This window comes from Antechinus flavipes, chromosome 6 (genome assembly GCF_016432865.1).
Source record: "Antechinus flavipes isolate AdamAnt ecotype Samford, QLD, Australia chromosome 6, AdamAnt_v2, whole genome shotgun sequence".
Lineage (NCBI taxonomy): Eukaryota > Metazoa > Chordata > Mammalia > Dasyuromorphia > Dasyuridae > Antechinus > Antechinus flavipes.
In genome coordinates this window covers 155505457-155526974 of record NC_067403.1, presented here as the reverse complement: position 1 = coordinate 155526974, position 21518 = coordinate 155505457, and the positions used below count along the sequence as shown (strand labels likewise).

The following is a 21518-nucleotide window of genomic DNA, read 5'->3' as shown; positions in this document are numbered from 1 at the left end:
TTCAGTCAGAAGTAGAGGAAGATCAAATTTGACTAATTCTAGAAGAGAAAATAGAAAGAGGGAATTGTGGGGCAGATGGATATGAAATTTAGTAGCTACCCAAACTTAATATGCATTGATATTTATCCCTTTATCACATGGCATGGACTCGTGTTCTCAGAGGCTGTTTGAGTGAAGTGTTAAGCTCTGGTAGATCTTTCAGAACTGGAAAGAGTTAAGAGTCTGCCCTGGCAGTAGATTCTATCATTCATCCACTGAGCTGCCTTGGTGAAATAATGAACTTTTGGTGACAACAACTTGTGAAAATCATCTTTTAGGCTTTGCAGTCTACATCTGTTGAAGAAGTACTAAGTTGGATACCTAATTCCCAGTGCTATTACTTTTCTACAGTAAAGCTAAAAATAAGGGCCTGCTATGTTTTCTAATTTTGTATTTGCTTCATCAGTTTGGATATGCCTCTGTACAACTATATTGGATGTTATATCCTGCTAGTGCATTTTTTTTAACTTGAGGATTCTAACATTCATTGTTCCGTTCTATCACTCAGTAGTAAGCAGTATAATTATTTTGTATGAATATAGAGAAAAATATATTCACCTAAGAGACACATAATGCAATATTAGAAGTAATGGTATTTTTGGTCACTGATAAGGTTTTTTGAAGAATTGGATTTAGCTTTCTGGAATACTATGGCTCAGGATATAGAAATAATATGTTTTAATCATAGGCAGGTTTAATCTTATGTAGATCAAGGAGAATGAGGAAGGTGAAATTATACTGCAGTTGATAAGAAGGAGATCTGAAGATTTGAGTAAACTGAAATCTCAATGAGTCAACATTGTAACATAGTAGTGAACAAAGAGGTTGTTGAAACAGTTCAGAATGTTTAAATCAGATGAGAAATGATGAGGGACTCAACTTTGGTCTTGAGCAGGAACTGGTTTTTTGCCTTTATTTGTATCTCTAGCACTTAGCATAGTGTCTGCTTTATAATAGGCAGTTAATAAATACTTCTTGACATATTTTAAACTTCACAGATAACCATTCTCTTCTAAAGTGATTACATCAAAGTCAGTCCCTTCTTAAGAACTTGCAATGACTGCCATAAACTACATGACTCATTCAGAACATAATATAAATACAACCAAAATAAAGGAAAACTTAAGTAACTGGACAGATACTTGTTGTCGGTTTGGATCGACAGGATGATGTAGTGACTCATAGTAAAATAAGACCCTCATAGTCCATCAAAAGATCAATAATAGGAAATTATTTAGCAATAGCATGGAAAAGATATTCAGGAAGGATATAGCACTGGTTCATGTAGAGACCACTCCTCTCACCTTGATATAGTGGTATCAAACTCTAATGGAAACAGCATACTGAATTAGAAAACTACAAAATAACATTGTTGCATTGTATTTTTATTTATTTTCTTAAACATTTCTCAATTACATGTTAATCTGGTTGGTTGGCACTATGACCAGGAGCAATTGTGTCACCTCTGCCTTAGATGACTAGGAAACTATGTTAATAGCTTCTTTGTCTCATGGGGAATTTAGGGTAGAGAACTAGTCTGATCTATGTAGCAGAAAATGTAGTGGGACTACCTTTGTGGGCTGGACCAATACAATAAAAAATGACTATATTACCTAAATTAATGCATGGATTTTAGTACTATGCCAATGAAACTGCCAAAAATAAAAAATGGACAAAACCAAGAAGTAACTTTATTTGGAGGAACACAATATCTTGAATCTTAAAGGAAATAAAGGGGAAGCAAGAATGAAGCAAATTTTAAATTGCTAAATCTTCAAGTATATTAAAATGTATTTATAAAAACTCTTTGAGGCTGGAAAAACTGAAAAGCAGTTTGATGGAAAAAATTGATTTAGATCAGCATTCATGTTATATTTTATGAAAAGTGGCAGATGAATAAGTAATTTAAATTTGAAGAGTCACATTCTAAAAATCTTAAGGCCAGAAGGAGATACATTTCAGAACTAATGTTACAGGGAGATTTTGTAACTAATCAGGGAGTACATGTTACAAAAAGAAAGAAAATAAATGTAACTTGAGTAAGAGAAAAAATGTTGATTGGCAGGGTTGGGAGTGAGGTATATGAATGCAACTTTATATCAAATATCCTGGGGGAAAAAAAGTCAGCTATCTAAAGAAACATGCATATATATGTGCATATATGGGTATTAATACATGTAGTATTATGTCTTAATAATGAATGTAATATGAGTTATTTTTCAAGTGATAAATGGTCAAAGGATATCAACAAATGGCTTTCAAAATAATTGCTAAGTATATATAACCTATATCAAATTGCTTGCCTTCTCAAGCAGGGGAAAGAAGGGAGAACAGGAGAGAATTTGAAACTCAAAAATTTTTAAAAAGAATGTTAATAATTGTTTTAACATGTAATCAGGGGAAAAATTTTTTTTTAAAATATACTTTAAAAAAATTGCTAAATTAAGAATTTTAATGACTCAAATACAAAGGCATTTTAAAGGAATTGCTAAATGAAAGAAATGAAAATTTAAGCAAGTCCAATTTTACTTTATATTTATAAAATTAGCAAAAATGATATAAGTTGAAAGTAGTGTTAGAGGGGTTATGAAAAAAGAGCATATGAATATACTCTTGGTGAAACTGTGAATTAGATCTGACCATTCTTGAAAACAATTTGGAATTGCCTAAGGAAAGATACTGAAGTGACTGTTAATGCCCCTCTTTGACCTAGCTTGTACCCCAGAGGAAGTCAAAGATACATGGAAAGTCCTTAAATGTACCAAAATATATATAGCCACTTTTTTTGGTAGCAAAAAAACTGGGAAATTTTATTGATTAGAGGGTAGCAAAATCAATTGTTATGTGTGAATGTAATGTTGTGATACCATAAGAAATAAGTATGAAGAATTTAGAGAAATATGGGAAAATTGATATGACCTCATGCAGAACAGAAAATAGAGCCAGGATAATGGTATACAGAATGAAGAAAGTCGTGTAAATAAAACCTATGCTAAAATGCAATGATCAATTTCTCAGAATAATGTGGTGGGATATTAAGAATGTATATGCTGTCAAATCTTGTGTGTGTGTGTGTGTGTGTGGTTTGGTTTTAACTGGGGAAAGATACTGTATAAAAACAAGGCATCAATGTAATTTAAGAAAAGCAATTCATACTAGGCTAATCTCATGTCTGTCTCTCTGTGTTATTTTAATATGGGTTTATTAGACTGGTGAGTCAGGTGGAAAAGGCTTAACATACTTGCATTTTAGTAGAAGATTTGGTTGTCTCCCTCTATTTCCTTCTGGGCAAAATGGTAGTATGGTTATATGAATTTGGAAAGTTGGACCAGAGAGGGTTGATAGATTTATGTCAACTTGACCGGAGTAGTCTTTGGTGATACTTATCAAAGATTTGCCGTTGACTTTGTTTTGTTGAATATATTTATCAATGACTTGGGTAAATAACTAGCATTTTTATAGTACTTTAAGGTTTGCAAAGCATTTTATAATATTACCTCATTTTATTCTCACACCAACTCTGTTAGGTAGGTGTAATTATTTTGCCTATGAGGAAACTGAGGTGAGCAGAGGTTAAGTTGACAAGGTTCACTCATCTATGTGAATGAGGTCAGATTTGAACTTCGTTTTCCCTGACTCCAGAGCCAGCATTTCTGCCTATCAACTGTACCACTTCATTTTCATGACTGTTCTCTATTGGTTCTCCTCCTACTCATCTGACTTCTCCTTGTCTGACTTTGAACAAATCATATAAGAACACCTAAAAGAAATAAAATTTCATGAGTAGGTGGATTTAAATAAAACTTGGGGATAAAGTAACTGTCAGTGTTACAGTATACTTGAATTTATATTGTGTTTTTATTTGAAGAAGCCAAAATATTTTCTGAATTTTTTTTTCTGAGCTGAAACCTAAAAATTTAAAGCTGTTGTTGGTATGTTTCATTTAATTTATCTCCTCTTGAGTATACTTAATAATTAAAGTTAATTGCCAGTATAAATTACCACAGTAAATTGTAGATTTTTTAAAAATAATTAACTTTGGGAAAAGGAAATATTTCATTGGTTGAGAGTGGTTTAAGTATCTGATTGTAGTATAAGATTGTTTAAATAGTTTTTGCCCTTTTTATTCCTTATAATTTTCCCTTAGATAGCTTCATAATACCTGCTTCTTCAACCAGACATTCAGTCAGTCTGCAGATGTATTAATTATACATGGTCAGATATGATGTTTTGATTAAATAAATGGCATTTGTAGGTATATGACATTGATGATATTTTTAAGGGGATGGAAGGGAATGCTGGGTTTTTGAAAAACAGGAATGATATTTTATATTATTTTTCTTTCCACAGAAAGTTAGACCATCTATAATGCAGGTACATAATTCTTCTTTTTTTCCCCTTCTTGCCTTTTTGACATAGTAATTTCCACTATACTTCAAATATTGCCAATAATAATATGTTTCTTTTCAGGATGCTGTGACTCTCTGTTCCTATCCATTTGTCTTTGATGCTCAAGCTAAGACCAAAATGTTGCAGACAGATGCTGAACTGCAGATGCAGGTAACACTTCCAAAAATATCTTCATACACTATGGAATTACATTGTAATTTTTCCATAATAATAGAAAACATTAGGGGCCTAATTCCACTGTAGTATTAAATAGTTATCCAAATTATTTTTTATGTTGGATTTTATTTTTAATTTTATAGCATGTAATTCTTAGAGTGAGACTTGGAAAGCTTCATTTGTTCAAAGAAGTATTAAATTATAGGTGTTTTTTATTATAGTTATATTTGCAAATACAACAGAGCTAAATAATTTGATTTAACACTGACAAAGTATCTAAATTCTTTTCTTTTCCTTATATTGATGCTATGGGTGTTTTTCTAATGGAAGCTTCATGCTACTGATACAGGACTGACATTTTAATTTGAGTAAGAGTGTGTTATATATTTTTTTAAAGAACAGAAGTTATGTGAATTTTTATTATTTTGAATTTTTTTGAAGTTGATAATTCTGAAGGTATTTTGTTGTAGATTAAACAATTAGTTCTAATTACTTTATTTCAAATCAGTTTAGAGACCACATTTTTCATTAAGTAGTTTTAGTTCACCATAACTTAAACTAAAACAATTGTTTATTGTACTCACATGAGAAACTGCTATAAAAATTATAAGAAAAAGCTAAACCAAGCATTTACAATGCCATTAAGGTCTTTATATCTCTACTTTTAGGTATTCTCCAAAGAAGTTTTTTATGGTCATTTTTTTGGCACCATTTTCTAGGTCGCTATCAATGGAGCAAATTTGCAGAATGTGTTCATGCTCCTCACATTGGAGCCTCTGCTGGCCAGAAGCCCATTCCTTGTCCTTCATGTTCGGAGGAGCAACCTTGTTGGAGATGCCCTAAGAGAGCTGAGTATTCACTCCGACATTGATTTGAAAAAGCCTCTGAAAGTGAGATTCTCTTATTTACCCTTTCTAATTACTATATTGGTTTTCTCAGCAGTTTGTAGTAAAGTACTGAAGAGAACTAATATCTGTTATTGTTTGGTTGTGGTGTATAGTCATTTTGAGAACTTTTCTGCAACAAACTGCATTTTATCTTTACATAACTAAAATGTCTAGAAAATACACGGTGCACTTCTTGTTTGAATATATAAGTATTTAATTTAGTCTGTCACCAATGTGTCTCAGATGCATTTATCAGAATCATATAAGTTTCCTTGAATGAGATAACAATAGAGAGAAATTATTATTATCAAGTAAGGCAGGCAATAAAATTCACTAAAGTTATTTGCTACTCTCATGGAAGTTATCTAGCATAGAATCTAGATAAAAGAAAAGAGAGTCCATATAAATGATGAGGTTCATAAGATTAGGTTTTATATTAGAAAAGTCCTAGAACATTATATAATCACCTAAATTAAATGCAAGACCACTTTAAATCATTTGGTTTAGCTAGACACGGAAAAAAAAATGGATGAGAATTTATATTTAGATTATGATACTCAATTTGATGAATATATGAACATATGTCTTTAGAATTGGGCAAGAATAAGAGAGAATTTTATTGTATTTGGAAAATTGTGTATTGTTTTGATGTCCCAAGCTATTCTTTCACTCAGAAGTCTTCCCCCTTTTTAAAAAACAGCATTTTTTTGCTGATGTTCTTTGACTACATCATGGAATATCCAAGTCTCTGAAGAATTATAGTTATGGATTACCTTTAAAATTGTGTTAACTCCAGCAACATGAAATATGTTTCCTGTAATTTAACAGTTTTCTTCAACTAGATGGTCCTATGGGAAATAAGAAGATAAAAAGAAATGTAATACATACATAGAATTGACAAGATTTGATAATTGATTGGACTTAGGAGATGAAGGAAAGTGAGGAATAAAGGATGACTGCAAAATGCTAAACATGATGATGGAAAGAATGATGCTTTCCTAAGCAGAAATAAGGAACTTATGAAGAGGGATAGATTTTAGGGGGATGATAATAATTTTGGGTTTTGAACATGCTGAGATGCCTGTGAAAAAAGCAGGTGGCAACATTTAACACTGTATTTAGTAGTTGATAGTTGGTAGTAGGTAATTGGTGATATAGGAGTAGAGAGCTCAGAAAAACAGTTGATCAAGGGACTATCAATGATGATGGAGTAGGAGGAAGTATCACATTGTGCTTGTTAATGATCAGGAAATCTAGGGAGAAACCACAATGAACCACTTTCTGTATTCCAAGTCAGCATAGGGAGATAGCCAGAGATCTGCAGACACTAGAAGGGAATTCCATTCAGGAATAGCCTGAGCACCTGCAGACAAAAAGCAGGGTCGCACTGGGCCTGACCCTGTGTACCATTCAGAGACCAGGCCAGAATAGCAGGGTATAGAAAAATGTACAACCTAACTCCTTCATAAAATTTTTCTCTTAGTAAAAACACCAGGCCTAATTCTAATTAGGAAATCCAAGAACTGGAGAGACAGGAGGTCTATGGGATGGATCTATATGGGAATGTGCCATATACATAGCAGAGAATGAAAGAGAACCAAAACTGAGCATCAGTTCACTAGAGACCCTTGAACTTTGCATTCCAGGGTATAGAAATGGATACCATATGGCAGCTCTTGCCCCCAACCCTAGGTCAGACTGATGCACATATTTGCACATAGGCATGGCAGAGTAGAGCAGTCTCCAATGAACCTTAGGAAAGAACACATTCTGAAGAAACAGAAACTGTCGGTGACTCTCATTCCAACAATAAGAATATACATTTGATTTTTGCTTCTTGCTCAGAGTAGAAACCTGCAGTGCAATAACCTGGACAGAAGTCCCAGAACAAAGAGGAAACTACACTTCAATCTCTATGAACTTGTCAAGCTTTCCAAGGGACTATTAATAGCTGAGCACATTAACAGTCTACTGAAACTTGCAACCAGAGACAAGCCAACAGATCCAAACCCAGATCAAAGACTTCCAAAGTTCATATCAGAAAGGTAGTGAGCAGACATTAAACAAGTTATATCACTGTGGGAACACTGAAAACTTACAGATTCCCCAGCCTAAGCTAGAGGACAGATGCTCAGGACAGGCATTTTTCTTCAGAAATGCACAGAGTCTAGCTTAACACAAAGTCTAAAGTCAAGTAGTAGACTGGGAGAATGAGAAAACAAACAAGGAAACAAAATCTTAACATAAAGAGTTATTTATGATAATAGAGAAGCTCAAGATACAAATTGAGAATTATGTAAATATTCACAAGCAAAACTTTAAAGAATACAAGTTTAATTAGAATTCCTAGAAAGAGTTAAAGTAAAAGTTAAAAGGTATAAAATGGGTGATTTTAAATAATACTAATACTGCCTTCATCCATAGAAGGTCCAACTCCTGTATCAGCTCTTCCTCACTCAAGTGCCACAGTTATTGCTGGCTTGCAACATGAAAAAGGTAGAGTTTAAAAAAAAAGGAGAAAAATAATTGGGGAGCTATGGAAAAAGATATGAAAAGAGAGTTATCATCTTGAAATAACAAGTACAAAATGTTATCAAAGAAAATAACTAATTGAAAAATTAGAATTGATCAAATAGAAACTAATGATTTTGTGAAGTAGCAAGAAATATTTTAAAAGTGAAAAGACAGAAAAATAGAAGAAAATCTGAGATGTAATTTCATAGCAAAAAATTTTTCTTGGAAGACTAGTGAAAGGTAATTAAAAATCACTGAACTACTTGAATTTCATGATTAAAAAAAAGTCTTAGATGTTTTATTTCAAGAACCTTTAAAAATAAATGCCCACAAAATTACACTTTTACCTAAATTAGCCTACTTATACAGTGCCACAGCAATCAAACTGCTAAAAAATTATTTTATAGAGCTAGAAAAAATAATTACAAAATTCATCTGGAAAAAGTTAAGATTAAGAATATCAAGGAAATTAATAGGAAAAAAATGCAAAGGATGGTAGCCTAGTTGTACCAGACCTAAAACTGTATTCTAAAGCATCAGTAATCAAAACCATTTCATACTGGCTAAGAAATAAAGTGGTGGATCAGTGGAATAGGTTAGGTACATAAAATACAATAGGCAATGACTATAGTCATTTATTGTTTGATATATAAAAAGCCTCCAGCTTTTGGGATAATAAGTTGTTATTTGACAAAAATTTTTGTGAATACTGGAAAAAATGTCTTACATCCTATACCAAGATAAAGTTGAAATGAGCACATGATTTAGACATAAAGGATGATGTTATAAGCAAATTAAAAGAGCGCAGGATAGTTAACCTGCTAGATCTTTGGAAAAGGGAGGAATTTATGGTCAAAGAACAAGAAAACATTATGAAATGTAAAATGGATGATTTTGATTACATTAAATTAAAAAGGTTTTGCAAAAACAATCCAATGCATCCAAGATTAGAAGGGAATCAGAAAGTTGGGAAACAGTTTCTTACTTGTAGTGTTTTTGATAAAATCCTCACTTCTAAAATATATGAAGAACTGAGTCAAATTTATAAGAAAACAATACATTACTGAAATGATAAATGGTCAAAGGAAATGAACAATTTTTAGATGAAGAAATTAAAGCCAGATGTAATCATAAAATGCTCTAAACCTCTATTGACTGGAGAAATGCAAATTAAAACAACTCTGAGCTACTAACTCATAACTATAAGATTGGCTAAGATGACAGGAAAAAATAATGATAAATGTTTGATAGGATGTGAGAAAACTGGGACACAAACGCATTGTTGGTGGAGTTGTGAGCTAATGCAATCATTGTGGAGAGCAATTTGGAACTATGTCCAAAGGGTTACCAAACTGTGTATACCCTAGCAGTGCCACTACTGGGTGTGCTGTATCATTTAAGAGGGAAAATATTTGTAACAATTCTCTGTTGTGGCAAAGAATTGGAAATTGAGTAGATCACTTATTATCTGGTTAATATCTGAAAAAATTAAGGTATATGCATATAATGGGAATTATTGTTCTATAGAAATAATGAATGGGCGAGTTTAGAAAAGCCAGGAAAAACTTACATGAACGGATACTGAGGGAAGCGAACAAAACCAGGAAAACCTTGTGCACAGTAACAGCAAGAGTATATGATGGTCAAATATTATAGACTTAGCTCTTCTCAACAGCAATTCAGTGATCCTAGACAATTTCAAAAATACTTTGGATGGAAAATGCCATCTGCATCCAGAGAGAGAACTGTGAAGACTGAATGTAGATCAAAGCATACTATTTTCAACTTTTTTCTTTTCTTTTCTTTTTTTTTTTTTTTTTACTTTCTTGTGTTTTTTGCCTTTTGTTCTGATTTTTTCCCCCAATATGACTCATATGGAAATCTGTGAAAAGGAATGTACACATATAACCCAAAAAATCCATAAAATTAAAATGAAATACAATAAATGATTTAAATTTACAATCCCCTTCCCCCATTCTCACATCTTAGAACCAAGCAAAAAAGTAGAAATGGAAAGAATCTACTATTAGCTTTTTGAAAGAAATTTGCAAATCAAAAGTCTCAGAAATATCTGAAAAATACAGATCATGAACAACAACCACAACAAAAAACAAGTAGCCAGAGGGGGAAAAAAAAACCCCTAAAATTAGAACCACCTTAGAATATGCAAAATCTAACAGCTACTACATATCAGTGAATGAAGAGCTTGGAATATTCCACTTCAGAAGGCAAACGATCTAGGCTTATAGCCAAGAATGATTTGCTCAGGTAAATAGAATATAATCCTACAAAGGAAACAATTAATCTTTATTAAAGTTTGATGAATGAATCCAAACATTCATGAGGAAAAGGCCATAGTTGTGTGGAAATTTTGAAATGTAAAGAGAGGAATCAAGAGAAACATAAAGAGGTAAATATGAACAATCAATCACCAGAGGCTAAGCAAAGTTAAATTATTAAACTCTACTATTAATGATGATAGTAATAAAAGCCAGCATTTATATAGGACCTAACTAGGTCCAGGTATTTTGCTAAACTAATATGATTAGTTGGAAATTTGATAACAATGTATAGCAGTGACCCTCTACTTTCTCCCTATTATAAAGAAAGGCTTGTTATATGCATCTGGTTGGAAGGTCAAAAGATAATGGATTAGATCTTTTGGAAAGCAAATTAGACATCCTTGAAAGATGACTTAGTGGTGTAGATACTAGACCAAATTTTTTTGTGTCCACATATCCTCTATTGTAGCAAAATTCCACGAGACAAGAATAGACCAGTGAATTACTAAGAGAACTGGTTACATTAGGTTAGCTTATTTCTGAACTAAGTTAAAAGACAGAGAACTGTGACTAAAGCAATTACATGACAAAAGTAATTAACTAAAGGATTAGAAAGAAAATGACACAGAATCTATCTTGATCATTTCACTACCTCATATCTATTAGATTGGCTAATATGACAGAAAAGCAATGTGGAAAAATTGGGACTAATGTACTGTTGGTGCAGTTGTGAACTGATCTAACCATCTGGAAAGCAGTTTGGAACTATGCCCAAAAGACTGTCAGGCAATATCACTATTGTCTGTACCTCAGAGAGATTACAGAAAAGGAGAAGGATCTCTATACACAAAAATATTTATAATAGTTCTTTTGGTGGTAGCAAAGAATTAGAAATTTAGAAGATGCCCATCACTTGGGGAATCACTGAAAAAATGTGGTATATGATTGTGAGGGATACTTAATGTGCTATGAGAAATGATGAGCAGGATGCTTTCAGAAAAACCTAGAAAGACTTACATGACCTGGTACAAAATGAAGTAGTAGAACCAAAAGAACAATGTACATAGTAACAGAAACATTATACTGTGATTAACTGTGAATGACTTAGTTTTCTCAGCAACATAATTGCTGAGACAATTCCAAGAGACTTATGATGAAAATTCCTATCCTATTTGAGAGGAAGAACTAGTGGAGTCAGAATGCAGTTCAAATCATAGGTTTTTGTACTTTATTTTTCTTGTTTGTTTGTTTGCAATATAGCTGATAAGAAAATATATTTTGCATAATTGTACATGTATAATCAAATTGCTTGTATTCTCAAGGAGAGAATTTGCAATTCAGCATTATACATTATTGGGAATTATTGTTGAGGGGATTTGAGGTATATAATTTAGCAGAAGAAACATAAAAATCTTATGTTGTGTGCTTCTACTGAGAAGGGGCTGGTTGGAAGGTACAAAGATGTAAAGAAACTTGGGCTCATGTAAGGAAAATCTTTCTAGCAATTAGAATTTTTCAAAGTGGAATGGGCTACCTTGAGTGGTAGTGGGCTCCCTTCATTAGAAATCTTCAAGCAAAGGCTAGTTGGCCACCTTATGAGTTTATTATAAAGTGGATTCTTATTCAGATATGAGTTGGATTAAAAGGCCTTTGATGTGTCCTTCAGCTTTGAGATTCTTTGATTCCATTTCTGTCCCCTCTTCCATTCTATCTTGTTAGTTTACATTCATCACAATTAGGAAGAACTCAAGATTCACTTCTTCCTAGAAACTTTTCCCCATGCTAATTCTTACTTTGTGTTCCACAGCAGTGTTGCTTGCTAGCATGTATGTACTTCAGTCTTTTTAAACCAGTTACATCCTTCTTATGTATTTGTCTTAACTCTGCAGATTGAAAGAAAACTCTTTAAAAGCAGGAGCTATGATTACTTTTTGTAGCCCCCTTTTATCATTGCTGATTTAATTTATAAATCTTGATTGTTGGATGAATGGAAAAACTTTCCAAGAATTAGAACTGTTCAAAAAATGAAATGGGCAACTCAGAGAGGTGGTGGTTTCCTCATGAATGAAAATCTTTAATCAGAGTTTGGTCTGACTCTTTATGACTCCATTTGGGCTTTTTGGTTTTTTTTTTTTTTGGCAAAGATATCAGAGTAGTTCACCATTTTCTTTTCCAGATCCTTTTTCAGATGAGAAAACTGAGGCAAACTGGTTTAAGTGACTTGTCCAGGGTCACACAGCTAGTAAATGTCTGAAGCTAGATTTGAACTCAGGAAGATGAATCTTACTGCCTCTAGGCCTGGCACTCTAACCCCTGCTCTTGTATTAATGAGGATTCCTTTTTGGTTTGATTTGGGTGAATAACTGCTGAGGTGCCTTCCAACTTTCAAATTCTGTAAATAAGTGGAACTTCAGATGATTCTTTTGATGTAAAAAGCAAAAATTTCAGGTAAAACTACAAAGCAATACTAGGGTCATCTTCTCTTTCTTCTTCATTCTTAACCTTTCCCCTAGTTTTGCTATCCAATTTCATCTCATGTGGATCTTACTTTTCATGTTTTTTCAGGTAATCTTTGACGGTGAAGAAGCAGTGGATGCTGGTGGTGTCACAAAGGAATTCTTCCTTTTGCTCTTGAAGGAACTTTTGAATCCTATCTATGGAATGTTTACTTATTATCAAGATTCAAACCTCTTATGGTTTTCTGACACAGTAAGTCAACAAGGTCACAATGAAACAAATGGTAGATTCAACAAAATAAGGCATACCACCACGTTTTATTTTGTTTTTTTCCTCAGGCCATTTTATCACTTCTTGATCTGATGACCTTGGCCATGACAAAAATGATAAGGATATACAAGTTCCAATATTCTTTTACTTAGTATTTTTGTACTTAAAGGCTCAGGAATTTTATGTTGGTCATTATGTTAGTGTCTTTCCATAAGTGGTAGAAAGTCAGGTTTCATTCTTCTTTAACTGCCGGGGAAACTGAGTCAGAGCCATAATGAGACCTGTTTAGTAGATAGTGGTTTAGTAGATAGTGGTATGCCTTTCAATTAACTAAATATATTGGTTATGCTATTATTACATTTTCCCTCACTTGCTTCTATCAACTGATTTCTTAATTTGGACCACATAGCGTCACCTAGAAGACACTTTAACATTTGAGGCAAATCATTAGACAGCAGTAAAATATAAATGAGGCCTCTTATTAAAAATTTTTTTTTGAATTAGATGGTACTGATTTAAGAGCTTCTGAAATTGTGTGTGTGTGTTTTAAAGTATTAACCTTTTTTTAAAAAGTGTTTTGTAGAGCACAACTGGTTTCACCTGATTGGTATAATCTGTGGACTAGCTATCTACAACTTCACTGTAGTAGATCTTCACTTTCCACTGGCTCTCTACAAAAAATTACTAAATGTAAAACCTGGATTGGAAGATTTAAAGGAGCTATCACCTACTGAAGGAAGGTATAAAATGGAAATAAGCTGGGTGTTGGGATTAGTTTTTCTTACTTTTGAAAAATTGGATCACCATAGGTGAAAGTGAAGATATGTTGATTAGTTTAAGTTTACTGAACTGTTTTTTTTTTTTGTTGTTGTTGTTTCCATTGTCTGGGCTCTGTTGTGTGTGAATTGTACATACTATTCTAGCCAGCTATACAACTAACCAGTTATCATATTGACACTTCTTATAAAGGAAGACAGAACAAAAGGGAAATGTTAGTTACTCAGAAATAGAGGTTCTGATTGGTTCTGATGGAACCATCAAAAAAAACTATTTGAATGCTATTGCCTTTTCAGCCCTCAATTCTCTGCTTGTGTCATTTTATTGATTAGAAATGTCCAAATACGTTAAAAAAAAAAAAAGCAAGGTCTTAGCCTAGATGAATTATTACCTTAATGCTTTCATAAAATAGGGTTATTGTACTAGTATCTTACCAACAAGAACTGGCTTTAAGGAAGGTGTTGAAAAGAAATGATTTACTGGCCAGGTGTATGTCTGTTATCCCACTACTGAGAAAGTTGAGACTAGATCACTTGAGCTCAGGAATGCTGAGATGCAGTGTTTGAAGCCTGTTGCTAAAAGTTCAGCACCAATATGATAAGCCTTTGGGAGTGTGTGCTACCCGGCTTCCTAAGGAATAGTGAGTTGATTCAGATTGGAAATGGAGCAGGGCAAACCTTCCATGCTGCTGAGTAATGGGATTAGGTTTGTGAGTAGCCACTTTCTTCCAACCTGGAAAAAATAGGAAAATCCAGTCTGCAAGAAAGGAAGGGGGAAGAAAGGAAAAAGAAAAGGTAAAAGTTAACAGTACCCATTCTCTAGAGGATCATAATCAGACTTGTGATTTTATTTTTATAGGGAATTCCCAGATGAGGAAATTCTCTCTAATTATGCAAGTTCATACCTTCTCCACAACATTTAGTCTTGAGAGAGTTGCTTAAAAGTTGATTGGCAGCTAGATGGCAGTGGATAGAGCACCAGCTTTGAAGTCAGGAAGATCTAAGTTCAAATGTGCCCTCAGATACTTAACACTTCCTACCTGTGTGACCCTGGGCAAGTCACTTAACCCCAATTGCCTCAGCAACAACAACAGCAAAAAGAAAAAAATCAGTTGATTAACTGAGAAATTGAATAATTTGCACCACGTCACACAGCCAGTATGTGTCAGAGGTAGGATTTGAACACAGCTTTTCCTGGTTACATATACATATAACATAGACATATAGATGTGATAGAATGAGATATAGAGAAACTAAGCCAACCATGAGGTTCATGAACAATATAAATTTTCACTCTTAGCTATTCCTCCCATATTAGAAGGATATTTGGTATCCTTTTTTTCCTTCTGGTAACCCTAAAGTCAAATTAACCAAAGGCTGGTGGGTGTGTGTGTGTGTGTGTGTGTGTGTGTGTGTGTGAAATTCAAAAGAAAAGACATGCATTTCCCTTAGATCTTAAGTTTTACTTCATCTTAAGCCATGAGTTAATTTGCAGATCTGGATTTATCTACATTTTAGAGTCTTTACTATTTTGTTATTCATAAATATAAATATGACGGGAATGCCATTGGAATTTGTGACCATTCTCCTTTGCTCTGTGTCTTTCACTGTTAGGAGTCTTCAGCAGCTTCTTGATTACCCAGGGGAAGATGTAGAAGAGGTGTTCTGTCTCAACTTCACAGTAAGGAGCACCAAACATATTTGGCTACTAAACTGTTTGCCTCAATGTGTGTATAATCTAGAGTGCCTACTTCTTAATTAGTCATAAAGTCTGTCATAAACATTTTCAGGCGGTTCCAGTGGTCTTTAAAACCAGACAAATTCAAGGATTTGTCCTTCAAAAAAAAAAAGGACAAATTCAAAGATTTGTTGAAAACAAATGCCATTCATGTAGTAGGTATTCAGTAATGAGTGCTTCCTCCTGCACCTGTTCCTACCTACATCATTTTTTAATACGTTCATGAATTTATGTATGTGTTTATGACTTATCCTCATACTAGATTATAAGCTCTCTGAAGGCAGTTTTTGTCTTAACTTTATATTTCTCTTAACCTCTAATATAATTCTCTGTGTATAGTAACTGTTTAACAAATGCCTGGTCAATTGATTACATATTTTTTAAATGGGTAAATCATCAAAGTCCTTAAATTAGCTCAGGAAGACAAATTAATCTACTTTTGTGCAGTACTAGACATCACACAACTAAGCCTGTTACATATTTGTTATCTAGTCATTATTAGGCACTCAACACAGAAAAACCACTCTTTTTCTCTTTCCCAATTGACTAATATTTTCCATACCCCTTCTAAACCTGTTCCAGTTGACACTCATGTTAGAGTGCTGGGCTTGGAATTAGAATGACATGCATTCAAATCTAGCCTTAGACATTTATTCAGTGACCCCAGGAAAGGCAGTTGATTTCCTTATCTGTAAAATGGGGATAACAAACAGTACCTGTATCCCAGGGTAATTGCGAGGATCACTGAAGAGAATCTTGAGCACAGTGCCTAGCATATAGTGGCTCTGTATAAATGTCAGCTATCATTATCCTCAAACCTCTCAAGTCATTATTCCATTGCCAGTGGACTTTGTTCAATATTTCAGAATCTTAGATCTGAAATTGGAAGGAACATGCTCTCTAATACCAATCCTCTCATTTTGCATATTAGGAAACTAACATCCACAAGTGACTTGTCCACATCACCTGTAGAGCAGATAGCAAGGCTTGGTTTCAAACCAAGGTTTTCTGGCACCAAATCCAATACTCTTGGATGATTCTTCTTTATTTTAAAAACTTTTTAACATCATTCCTCATCCTTTTTCACTCAAAGCTTCTGATTAAAGCTTTTGTCATTAAAGCTGACTTCTCCACTTGTTTCCTTGATCTTATCCCCTGATGTCACCTCTACCATCTTCTTTCCTTTCCCCTGCTCCTCCTTGATCATCTCCCCATCATCCTTTAATCTTCCATATCTTCTGTTAAGGAATGAAAAGAAAGACAATTCTTGCAGATCCCTCGACAGTTAATGGAGGGAGATTTCCTTAGCCCTAATGTTGAAAGGATCTAGTGATGCACTAGCATTTATTTAGCTCATGTAGCCATGACCTACTTCATCTCCACATGTCTAGTCAGCAGGGCTGGAGACAGTGACTGCCTCAGAATGAGTACCAAACTTGCTTTTAGGTAATCATGAAGCAATATCAGTATGTCTGAAGGCTGTCACAAAACTGCACTTAGGGGTACACAATTTGACTCTAAGCCCCTTAGGCCAGTGAAGTCCCCATCAAAGGTAGAAACCTATCTTGGTAGGTATTAGTTGATCCTGACAAATCTCTATCTACTGATTTCTTCTCTGCAGTTTATATAAATATGTCGAAATCTCTCCATTTTAAAATTACATTAAAAAAAAAATCTCTTCTGAGCTAAATGGGTTACTAAATGGGACATAGACATAAAAAAAGAAACAACAAAAATTTCACTTAACTTCCTTTTCCCCTCTAGTTTTCGTCTGGTACGTATCATATTTCTTTTGCCTTTCAGAGACAAATTGCAAGGGAGGGAAAAAGCCTATATTAGTTAGCTCCATTTTCTGTCTAAACAAGAAGTGAGTACACGTCTTAATCCTTTTCAGCCTGACTTTTGATCTCAGTCAAAGGTTCAAGGTTATCAATGATCTCTTAATTATCAGATTTAATAACCTCTTCTTAGTCTTCATCCTTTTTGACCAATATATTGCATTTCATACTTTTGACAGTTTCCTCTTTTTGGATATTCTCTATATCCTGGGTTTTGGTGAAACTTTGTTCTCTTGTTTCTCCTGACTTGCAACATACCTTCCTTCCATTTTCCTGTGTGATCCTGAGCAAATAGTTTAAATTCTTCTGCCTCTTGGGCTGTTCCTTCATTTGTTTGACTGGATTACTATCCATATGACACATCCTGTATGTAGATATACATCAAGACTTTGTCCTCTCCCTCCATTCTCAGTGGGAGCTCATCAGCTTGCATAATGTCACCTCTTATTTCTGTGCAAATGACTCCCAAATGAAAATATAAATATAAATGACATAGGTATAGATATTCAACCTGTTATTTCTAAAATTCCAATTTGAACATGTCACTACCTTAATCAAGAAACTTTCAGTCATTCTCACTTGGATTTAGGATAAGACAGACATTTCAAACTCTTTACAGTTTAATTGACAAATTTTACCTTTCTAGTCTTGTTGCACATTATTCACATATTCTTAAGTTCCAGCCAAACTAACTTACTTTCTTACATGTTTATATTTATTTATCTGTGTTCATGTCATTCCTCTCTCAATCTTGTCCCCCTCCCCCCCATTGTCTATCAAATGTTGTTTTTGAACATTGAAGGCAGCAATTATTTTTTTAAATTTGTAGCCACACTGCTTAAATTAAAAGACAGCCAGATCACGTGATAGATAAAGTAGAAGGCCTGCAACTAGAAAGGCCCAACTTTGTGAATTCAAATCCAATCTCAGACACTTAGTAATTTTGTGTGATCCTGGGCAAATCATTTTACTCTGTTTGCCTCAGTTTCTTCATTTGTAAAATGAGCTAGAGCTAGAGAAGAAAATGGCAAACCATCTTTCGCCATGAAAACCCAAAAAGGGGTTGTGAAGAATCAGACATATCTAAAATGATCCACAATAACAAAAATAATAAAGGACCTAAATAAAAATAAGAGCAATAATAATAATAGCTAACATTTATATGATACTTTAAGGTTTGCAAAATGTTTTAGGAAATGAGTGTATGAATAAGGAAATTTACACACTAGATATTTGTTTTGTGTAGCTGATATTTTCTATCTTCTAAATGTCTTCAATTCATACTTAAAAGCTCAGCAAGGAACAAGGGAAAGTCATCTTTAACAAATATCCTCCTTGCTTGATAATGCAGGTTCTTTCTTTTTCTGTTTTCCTGTTTTGCTTTTCTCAGTATTATTCTGGAAATGAACATGGAATAAAAGAATGATTTTTTTTTTTTTAAATAAAGATATGCAGAGAGAGTTATGGGGTAGTTGAAGAGAAGAAGCTTATACCTGGAGGAGACAAAATGACTGTTCAGAAAGACAACAGGTTAGTATTGTTAATTGTCCTTTTTTGTGCCCATAGCAAGACATATATTTCATGACTTAAAAGCCAATCTGTTGACCTTTTTAGAATAAGACTAGTGCCAAATTCTAAGTTCTTTTATGAGAACTATGTCATACTGGAGTCACAAAATGAGGGTGGGGAGGTACATTTTGTAAAATAGTCATGGATGGTTTTTTCAGCTGATGAAGAGAATTGATAGTGGCTTCAGATTTGGTTGTTCATTATTGTTTCTAGTTTCTTATATTCATTCTAATGAAAATTAACTTGTATTTTCAAACACAGCTGATGGCTGACTTTAAGAATCAGAACAGTTCTGGGTCTGTCTTTTTAGAAAGAATTACATTTAAAAAATTATCTGTGGAGAGCTTTAAAAACTCAACAGTTTATGTTTAAATAATTAAAATCACTTATAAATCACTTGCAAATCCACGTGAAGCCATGGCATTTTCAGTATGTTTATTTAGCCTTCCATATGGCTTGTATTTTCATTTTTAACATTAAGATAGATTGGAGGTCAAACAAATGTATAATTAATTAATGGAAAAAATGTAGATTAGAGGCAGCATGATTTAGTGGATATAACTGTGGACTTAAGAGTCTGGAATACCAACAATAATAACAACAACTATAATAACAGTTAAGATTTATTATTCAGTGTGCTAACTGCTTTACATATATTATTGATAATTGATATTGATAATATATTGATTCTTACAATAACCCTGGGAGAGAGATGCTATTATTATCCCCAGTTTATATCTAGGCAATCTGAGACAAAAAGAGGTTAAGTAACTTGCCCAGCTAGTAAGCTATGGTTTTCCTGACTCTAGAGCTAGTATTTGTCCATTCTTCCATCTAGCTGTTTCCAAGATGCCCTTGGGATAGAGAGGTTGGAATCCCACTTCAGATACTTAATTTTTCTGTGTCTTTGTTTCTTCATCTGTATAATAAAGGGATTGGGTTTAACCTTCAGAGGTCCTTCTAGCTCTCAATGTGTGATCCTATTCTCTTAGAACTTCTGTCTCTTTACTTAACAGATAAGAAGCAGCCATTGAAATCTAATGTTTACCAGTCTTTTTCAGTCTTGTAAGACATTAGTGATAAGAGTAGTTAGCTTCAGTGCCAGAACCAACTGAGACTAACTTCACCAATTCATTAACCGACATAAATAGCTTTTGGTGGTAAGATTTTCTTTTCTAGGAAAACAAAAAGCTAATCTTGTCACAAATAAATGAATAATTGCTGCTCGGTATGTTTTTGGAAATATCTTCAGGACTGAAAAACAATTGACTTACTAATTTTTGTTAATGTGTTGTGCAGCCATGTACATATGTTTGGGTGTGTGTACACTCACACATACACAAACATCTATAATGGAGGTTAGGTGACTTGGGGCTAGTAAGCCCATGATCATAGATTTTGTATAATGTGTAGCATCACTCATAACTCACACTGGTACCAGCATGTTACATTCCCAGAGGGGTCACTGCTATTTTCAGATCTAGGAATGAACCTTTGTGTGATTACTTCTAACACTGTAGTTCATAAGTTTTCTACCAATTTGTTTCCCATTCAAAATGGCTGAATAGCCTTGATTAATTTTTAGAAAAGTTAGGTTTGGAAAATTGTCATGTTGAAATGTGCAATGATTTTGTTGGCCCACATGATTTCCCTCATCATCAATGGCTCACATTCAAGGAAAGTTTTTTTTTTTTTTCTTTTTTTTCCAGCTGAATATTCTTGATAAATTTTCTGACTTCCTTAGATCTTTGTTGAGTATTGTTGTTATTCAGTCTTGTCTGACTTTTCATGATCTCATTTGAGGTTTTCTTGGCAAAGAGTTTGGAGTAACTTGCTGTTTCCTTCTCTAATTCATTTGGCAGATGAGGAAACTGAGACTAGGGTTAAGTGACTTGCTCAGAATCATTTACTCAAATAGCCTCCTAAGTAAGTACAATAGATATAACAAATTTTCCCTGGAATTTTGGGATGCACTTTCCAAAAAGAGAGAGGGGAACATAGTGGACATGAACATAAAATAAAGTGTTATCAAGGCACACAATTTATGTGGGAAACACAAATGGCAAAAGCAACTTATAACTCTGGAAGAACAGTCCTTGGATTTCTTGTTTTGATCGCTTCATTGCTTCTTTCTCTGGAAAAGCCTTATGAAGTTCACTGTGGGACAGGGTTATAGGGATTAGTAATGGACAAGTCACCCAACTGTTAAGATGAGCTGGCTCTTTAAAGGGCTTGGTATGTTTCCAGATCCAAACTGGGTCAGGCAGGTGACTCTGCTGTGAGGTTCTTCCCAGTGTTAAATTTTTCTGCATCCATGGACTGATGGACTCTCTGGACTTCATTCTTTGATGGGTAGATGCAGTCTCTTATCACCTCTAGTCTCTGGCATGCTCTTTCATAAAAGGCAGCAGCCAGGATCCCATAAGGAGCTGCATAATTTCTTGGATGCAGGGCCAACTTTAATGTCAGAAAGACCTACATTTTTACACACACACACACACACACACACACACACACACACACACATACTCACAAGCTTTGTGACCCAAAGAAAGTCATTTAACCTTTCTGTGTCTCAGGCA

General features: G+C 34.0%; 1 protein-coding gene across 4 annotated transcripts in view; it reads left to right on the top strand.

Moving 5' to 3' along the window:
* Window positions 1-21518, top strand: part of HERC3 (HECT and RLD domain containing E3 ubiquitin protein ligase 3) — a 163222-nt gene that overhangs the window by 67204 nt on the left and 74500 nt on the right. For all 4 annotated transcript variants that reach the window (XM_051964905.1, XM_051964903.1, XM_051964904.1 and 1 more), the window contains exons 17-23: window positions 4390-4413; window positions 4510-4599; window positions 5325-5495; window positions 12854-12997; window positions 13589-13755; window positions 15406-15472; window positions 18815-18897. In XM_051964905.1, coding sequence (XP_051820865.1) covers window positions 4390-4413; window positions 4510-4599; window positions 5325-5495; window positions 12854-12997; window positions 13589-13755; window positions 15406-15472; window positions 18815-18897 — 746 coding nt within the window. The remainder of the gene's footprint in view (window positions 1-4389; window positions 4414-4509; window positions 4600-5324; window positions 5496-12853; window positions 12998-13588; window positions 13756-15405; window positions 15473-18814; window positions 18898-21518) is intronic.